The sequence below is a fragment of the Scylla paramamosain genome, chromosome 8 (genome assembly GCF_035594125.1).
Source record: "Scylla paramamosain isolate STU-SP2022 chromosome 8, ASM3559412v1, whole genome shotgun sequence".
In the NCBI taxonomy this organism is placed as follows: Eukaryota; Metazoa; Arthropoda; class Malacostraca; order Decapoda; family Portunidae; genus Scylla; species Scylla paramamosain.
This window is the reverse complement of record NC_087158.1, coordinates 8,188,824-8,197,548: the sequence shown is the minus strand read 5'-3', so window position 1 is coordinate 8,197,548 and position 8,725 is coordinate 8,188,824. Positions and strand designations below refer to the sequence as shown.

General features: G+C 32.2%; 1 protein-coding gene across 1 annotated transcript; it reads left to right on the top strand.

The window, feature by feature from the left end:
- Positions 1-5,785: 5,785 nt before the first annotated feature.
- On the top strand, positions 5,786-7,498 carry LOC135102747 (KRAB-A domain-containing protein 2-like; the record flags this gene model as incomplete). Its single annotated transcript, XM_064008261.1, has 1 exon — positions 5,786-7,498. A coding segment is annotated over exon 1 (1,710 nt), but the record flags the coding sequence as incomplete, so codon positions are not given.
- Between the last annotated feature and the right edge of the window lie 1,227 nt (positions 7,499-8,725).

Here is an 8,725-nt window from a genome sequence, read left to right as displayed (position 1 = left end):
TGAGCTTATCTCAGGAACACACAATGTACTTTTCTTGTAAAATCGTTTCATTTCTTAAATACGGTACTTTCCATGCATTTTGGTATTTTAGTACCTAACAAGCTAAAAACATTGAAAATTCCCTTTTCGTTAATGTTATTTTGTTTCTCTATAAACGGCGTTTTGTAGGCTTTTTAGTGTTTTGGTGAGTCAAGAAGCTCTAAAACACAAAACACTCAAAAGGCACAATATTTTCGTAATGTTTTTTTTTCATATCCCATTATAGGTGCTTTCTATGTATTTTACCGTTTTTGGGCTTAAACCATGAAAGAAAAAAAGTAATATATGAATAAGTTTATATGAAAAAAAAAGAAACATTCTATTTTTTACATTGTTAATTACCAAAACGCTTAAGTGCATGCGAAGCACCCAACATGGGGAAAGGAAAGCACATTGCGAGAAACGTGTATTGTTGTTTTTGAGATTTTTGGCGTTTTGGTACGAAACGCTGTGAAATTACTCAAAGTACACACTTTTAGTAATTTCATTTTTATACATATAGAATGTTATTCATGTCTTATAGCATTTTGGTACCTAAGAAGCTCATTTTTTCTCTATATGGAGAAAGAAAACAACATTACTATAAACGTTTATTTTGAGTGTTAGGTTATAAAACGCCAAGATAAATATAAATTACATGGTGAAAAAAAAAATGAGAAAGGTGCCGTTTGATTGTTTTTCAATGTTTTAGGCACCAAAATGTTAAAAAAGCATGGAAATCACCCTACATGAGAATAGAATGCAAAACAACATTACCGAAAGCGTGTCTTTGGAGTGTTTAGTAGCTTTTTACGTACCAAAACGCTAAAAGGCATGCAAAACTTATCTATTACCAAAAATGTGTATTTTGAGTATTTTATAGCTTCCTAAGGAACAGAAACATGAAAAATGTATGCAAAGTACTTCATATGATAAAAAAAAAAAAATATATATATATATATATATATATATATATATATATATATATATATATATATATATATATATATATATATATATATATATATATATATATATATATATATATATATATATATATATATATATATATATATATATATATATATATATATATATATATATATATATATATATTGTGAGAAAAGTGTATTATATAAGTGTTTTTTTATATTCTTAGGTACCAAAATCATAAAGCGTGTGAACAACATTCGAATATGGGGAAACATAATATTTCGAAAAACGTGTATTTCACATTGTTAAATGCCAAAACGACAAATTACATGGAAAGAACTCTATATAAGGAAACGAAATGTCAATATCAGAAATGCATCTTTTGCGTGTTTTTGAGCGTGTTAAGCACCAAAACGCTAATTCTATAAGGGAATACAAATCATTCTATAAGGGAATACAAATCAACAATAAGAAATACGTGCCTTTTGTGTGTTTTTAAGCTTCTTAATCACAAACACGCTCAAACACATGCAAAATATTCCTTATGAATAAATAGAATGACATTACAAAAATCGTGAATTTTCGTTTTTTCTTTTTTTTATTTTTTACATAGAATAAGGCCAAAATGCATGCAAAATACTCTGAATTAGGAAATAAAACGATATTACAATAAACGTGATGATGAATGAATGTTTCTGACCTTCTTCGGTCCTAAAATCCTAAAACTCATTAAAAAGCAGTCTATATGAAGAAACAGATAAACATTACGAAAACGTGTGTTTTGAGTTTTTTCACCTTGTTAGGTAAAATAAAGCATCAAAATGCATACAAAACAACTGATTTGAAGAAACAGAACAATATTACGTGTATTGTACGTATTTGAACTTGTTAGGTAGGAAAATGGCAAAATCCACACGAACCACTGTACATTGGGAATCTAAAACACTTTATGAGAAAAGTGAAAAATAAGTGTTTTCTGAGCTTTTTATGTATCAAAAAAAGCAAAAACGCGTAAAACATATTCTATATGGAAAAAAAAAAACATTATAATAAAACGTGTATTTTGTACCAAAGAGTTAAAACGCGTGCAAAATACCCTGTATGAGGAAAAAGAATTACATTACTAAAAACGGAAGTTTTGAAAGTTTTGAGCTTGTTAGGTAATACAACGCCAAAATGCATGCAAATTAACTGATATTGGGAAGCGAAACGATATTAACACAAAAGTGTTTTATGATTGTTTTACAGCTTATGTAGCAAAACGCTAGAACGCTAGAATCTTTATTCAGCTTTTTATGTGCCAAAAGACTAAAACTTGTGAATATCAGTCTATATGGGGAAACCGAATAACAATACCAAAAACGTTTATTATGAGTTTTTCCCCATATTGCGTACCGAAACGACGAAATACATGGAAAGAACTCTATGAAAAAAAAAGAGATTACCAAATACGCGTATCATGAATGTTTTTGATCTTGTTAGGTACCACAAATTCCAAAGTGCATGCAAAGCACCCGATATGGGAAAAGAAGAGAACATTGCCAAAAACGTGTCTTATCAGTGTTTTTTTTTTCCTTTTCAGCTTCTTACGTACCAAAACGCTAAAACGCATGGAAAACACTCTTTATGGAGAATCAGAACAACATGACCAAAAACATGTGTTTCGAGTTTTTTCTTGCTTGGCATTTACCAAAACTCCAAAATGCTTGCAAAACACCCTATTTGGGGTAACGAAAGGACTTTACCAGAAGCGTGTCATTAGGGTGTTTTTGAGCGTATTAGGCAACAAAACGCACAATAGTATATAAAACACTATTTGGGAAAAAGAAAACATTAAAATAAACGTGACTTCTGAGTATTTTTCAGCTTCTTACGAGTACGTACCAAAACAATAAAACGCGGGCAAAATATCCTTTATGGGGAAACTTTACCCATAACATAAGTGTTTTCCAGCATAATAGGTACCAAAACGCAAAAATGCATGCAAATGTCCCGATATGGGGAAACGAAACGATATTAACAGAATTTTGTTTTATGAGTATTTTCCACCTTCTTTGGTAACAAACCGATAAAACATATGAATAGTAATCTATAGGGAGATACAGAAAAACACTACGAAAAACGTGTTATTTTCTTAAGTACGAAAACGCAACTGTTCATGCAAGGCATTTTATATGGGAAAAGAGAAAAGCATTACTAAAAAGGTGTCTTTTCAGTGTTTTTATATGCAAAGCACCTTATATGTAAAAAAATAAATAAATAAATAAATAAATAAAAACATGTTTTTGAATGTTTTTTGTTTTGTTTTTATCTTACGTACTAAAGCGCTAAAACGCATTCAGAATATCCTTTATGAGGAGTTTTTTTTTTTTTACAAAAGCGTGTACTTTGAAATTTTTCATCCTATTAAATAACAAAACGTTAATATGCATGCAAACCACTCTATTTGGGGTAACAACGTGTAATTGAGGTGTTTTTCAGCGTATTAACCATCAAACGCTAAAATGCATTAATGCAATATTAGCAAAAAAAGTGTGTTTTAATTGTTTTGAGGTTCTTAGATAACAAAACGCCAAAATCCATGCAAAGGGCCCGATATAAGGAAACGAAACGATTCTAACAGAAATGTGTATTATGATACCAAAACCCCAAAACACTCTATATGGAGAAGCAGCAATAAATAAAACGTGTATTATGAGAGTTTTTCCAGTTATTCCAAAACCTCAAAATGCAAACAACAACCTTACCAAAAACGTATATTATAAGTGTTTTCGAATTTCTTAGGTACCAAAACGTCAAAGTGCATGCAAAGCATCATATATGGGAAAAGAAATAAAACATTACCTAAAACGTGTGTTTTTAATGCTTTCAGCTTCTTAGGTACAAAAACATATGTAAAACATCCATCATGGAGAAACAGAACAGCCTTACCAAAAACGTATGTTTCAAGTGTTTCCCAGCTTGTTAGGATCAAAACGCTAAAATGCTTGCAAAGCACGCTAATTTGGACAACGAGACGATATTACCAAAAACGTGTCATATTGGTGTTTTTGACCATATTAGGCACAAAAACGCTAAAAAAAAAGCATAGAAAACACTATACATGGGAAAACAAAACACTATCAAAATGTGTCTTGATTTTTTTTTTTTTTTTTGAGCTTCTAATGCACCAAAACCCTAAAACGTTTGCAAAATACCCTTTATGGAGAAATAGAATAGCATAACCAATAACGGGTGTTTTAAGTATGCATGCAAAAATGCATGCAAATCACATGATATTTAGAAATTAAACGATATTAACGAAAACAAGTATTATGAGTTTTTTTCAGCTTATGTGCCAAAAGGCTAAAACTTGTGAATACCAGTCTGCATTGAGAAACAGAACAACATTGCCAAAAATGTGTATTATGAGTGTTTATCCCTATGTTACATACCAAATCGGCAAAACGCATATAAAGCATATATGAAGAAACAGGACGACATTATTAAAAACGTGTGTTTTAAGTGTTTTTCATCTTGTTATATAGCAAAACCAAAAAATGCATGCAAACTACCCTGTTTGGGATAACGGAACATCACCACAAACGTGTCATTTGGGTGTTTTTCAGTATATTTTTAATCTAAGCGGTAGAAAGTATGGAAAACACTCTATATGGAAAAAGAAAACACTAATCACGTGTTTCAGTATTTTATTACCTAAAAAGCTCAAAAACACATAATACACGTTTTTGGTAATGTTTTTCTGTTTTTCATATATGGTATTCTGTATAGATTGTCGTACCTAACATGAGAAAAACACCCATTTTTTTGGTTAATGCTTTTTTCTCCATATAGAGTGATATTCACGTGTTTTAGTGTTTTCGTACATAAGTTAAAAAACATATATATATATATATATATATATATATATATATATATATATATATATATATATATATATATATATATATATATATATATATATATATATATATATATATATATATATATATATATATATATATATATATATATATATATATATATATATATATATATATATATATATATATATATATATATATATATATATATATATATATATATATATATATATATATATATATATATATATATATATATATATATATATTAGCTACCAAAACGCCAAAATGCAGACAGCACACTATTTGATGTAAAGAAATTATATTACCGGAAACGTGTCATTTCAGTGTTTTGAGCATATTAGAAACCAACCCCCCCCCCAAAAAAAAAATAAAATAAAATATATATATATATATATATATATATATATATATATATATATATATATATATATATATATATATATATATATATATATATATATATATATATATATATATATATATACATATATATATATATATATATATGTCACGCATAATGTGGATAATTGCCTAATGTGAACATTAGGCAGTGAAATTGCCTAATCTTCATATTAGGCAATTTGTTTGCACGATGTTGACAATAGGCAACTTACTTGCTTAATGTCCACTTTAGGCATGATTTTCAAATTAGGCAAGGGTATTTTGCCTAATGTGAATTGAATGACAAACCAGTGTCTACAGTTTTGTTCGAATGTTGTTCGAAACTTTGGGTCTGTTACCGAGTTGTTGTGAGCAAAGATGTTGTTCGAAGCTTTGGGTTTGTTATAACCGAGTTGTTGTGAGCAGGTGCGTGCAAATTCTTTCAAACGAGAAGCATAGTGAGTGGCGCTAAAACGCGAAGTAAAGTGGCGCTAAAACGCGAAGTAAAGTGAGTGTGATGCTAAATCTTTCTAAACTTATGGATTTCTGATTACTGTGTGGGTTCGCTGATGTTTTTTTCTCTATATTTTCTTTGTAAATTACTAAACTTTTCTATCTATTACAGTTTATGCACTATGGATCAAGCTGCTTTTGAACTTCAGCTGCGTCAAACGCTGCAAGGCAAGGCTGAAAATGCTGTCATCCAGCCCGCTCTCCAGCGTGATCAGTGGTTGCAGGATTTGTTAAGAATCAATTCTTCTGGAGCCCAGTCTACATTTGACTATAACCTCAAGAAACGCTATGAAGTTCTGCGTGTTGGCAATGCTGACCGACTTATTCGCAAAAGAAAAGATACCAGTGAACATGAATTTAAGTTTGTTGCATGTGTAGAAGAAGTGTTTGGTATTATTAAAACAGCTCATGAAGCTATTGGCCATGGAGGTGGCAAGAAAACAATTGCAGAAGTGAGAAAGAAATGGTCAAACATCACACAAGAAGTATGCTACCTCTACATTTCATTCTGTGAGCACTGTCATCAAAAGAAAGCCAGAAAAACTCCAAAGGGTTTGGTAGTAAAACCGGTACGCAGTCATGATATCCATTCTAGATGCCAGATAGATCTTATAAATTTTCAAACATTACCTGATGGAAACTTTAAGTACATCATGACATATGTAAATCATTTCAGCAAATTTTGTGTGTTGCGTCCACTGACATCAAAAAGAGCAGAGGAAGTCGCAGCGAACCTTCTAGATATATTTCTGACATTTGGAGCACCTGCTATTTTACATTCCGACAACGGACGGGAGTTTGTGAATGCCATCATCACCGAGCTTTCAATGCTATGGCCAGAGCTGAAGCTGGTGACTGGACGCCCACGTCATCCTCAAAGCCAAGGAGCTGTTGAACGTCTAAACGGTGTGATCCAGGACAAACTAACCATTTGGATGAGGGAAAATAACAGCAAAAAGTGGTCAGTAGGTCTTAAGTTTGTTCAGTGGCAAGTTAATATCAGTCAGCATGAAACAACTGGCCACAGTCCTTTTAAAGTTACATTTGGACTAGATCCGCAAGTTGGATTAGCATCATCTATCGTGCCAAGTACAGCTTTTTGTAATATATTCACCGAGGAAGATCTCGAGTCATTTCTGGAAGCAGAGACTGAGGCAGAAGCAGAGACAGGTGCAGAGGCAGAAGCAGCAACAGGGGCAGAGGCAGAAGAAGAAGCACAGACAGGGGCAGAGACAGAAGCAGAAGCAGAGACACGGGCAGGGAGGTCAGAGGCAGAAGCAGAGACAGGTGCAGAAGCAGAAGCAGCAACAGAGTTAGAGGCAGAAGAAGAAGCACAGACAGGGGCAGAGGCAGAAGCAGAGACAGGTGCAGAGGCAGAGGCAGGGGAAGAGGCAGAAGCAGAGACACGGGCAGAGACAGTAGCTACGAATTTCCAAAAGATCCGTGTTGCAGCTAATATAGGACAATCAAAGGCAGCAGCACGGATGACAAGACGCGGCAAAAACCTGCTTAAGCCATTGTCCATTGGTCAATGTGCTACGCTGAGGGTTCCAGATGTCGATCGTGGTCCAACAGATCCAAAAAATCTGTTAGTAGTCATCCTTAAGGAAGAAGAAGGACTATACACTGTAGGTTGTCGGGAGGGAATTATTAGAACAAAATTTACACCAGCTGACCTAAGTGGGATCAAACAGACCCTTATAAAGTCTGAAGAGGTTCCTGATATCTGCCTATCGATGAGAACAGCAACAGCAAGAGCCACTGGTGGGCAAAGTGTCAATGTACTACTCAATGTACATCAGGAAGGTGCAGCTGCCTAAGAAAAGAAATTAAATGCAACTCGCGCTGTCACCCAGGTAGATCATGCAAAAATTTGTGATTGGACTCAACTGAACCCTGAGATCGATTGACCTACGAGTATTTTACTTATACTAATATTGCATTAATTAATTATGTTTTCCTTATTCACATTGGGCAAAATTGAGCTGCATAATTTGAACAATAGGCATTTTTTGCCTAATGTTAACAATTTGTAAACTTTACGCAACCTACTTGCTTGATGTACACATTAGGCAATTTTCTGCCTAATGTTCACATTAGGCAATTGTCCACATTAGGCAATTATCCACATTATGCGTGACATATATATATATATATATATATATATATATATATATATATATATATATATATATATATATATATATATATATATATATATATATATATATATATATATATATATATATATATATATATATATTTTATTTATTTTTTTTTTTTTGGGGGGGGTTGGTTTCTAATATGCTCAAAACACTGAAATGACACGTTTCCGGTAATATAATTTCTTTACATCAAATAGTGTGCTGTCTGCATTTTGGCGTTTTGGTAGCTAATGATCGGGAAAACTTGGCGTTTATAGTAATGTCCTCTTTCTCCATAAAGGGTGTTTTTCATGCGTTTTAGAGTTTTAGTACGTAAGAAACTGAAAAACACTCAAAAGACAAGTTTTTGTTAATATTGATTGTTTTTTCCTATACAGGTTGTTTTGCATGCACTTTGGTGTTTTTTGTATCTAACAAGCTCAAAAGCACTCACTATACAAGTTTTTCGTAATGTTGGTCTGTTTCTTTATGTATGGTGTTCACTATGCTTTTAGGCGTTTTCGTACCTATCATGGGAAAAACTCATAAAGTACACTATTGGTAATGTTGTTTTGTTTCTGCAAATATAGTATTATTTACGTGTTTTAGACTTTTGGTATCTATGAAGCTGAAAAGACATAATACACCTTTATGTTAATATCGTTTCATTTACCTATATAGCGTAATTTGCATACATTTTGGCGTTTTGTTACCTAACTAGCTAAAAAAATCGTTTTTGCTAATATTGTTTCGGAAATCTTTTATCGTTCTGGTACGTAAGAATCTCAAAAACACTCGATTTTGTTAAGGTTATCTCGTTTTCCCATATAGGGTGTTTTCCTTGCTTTA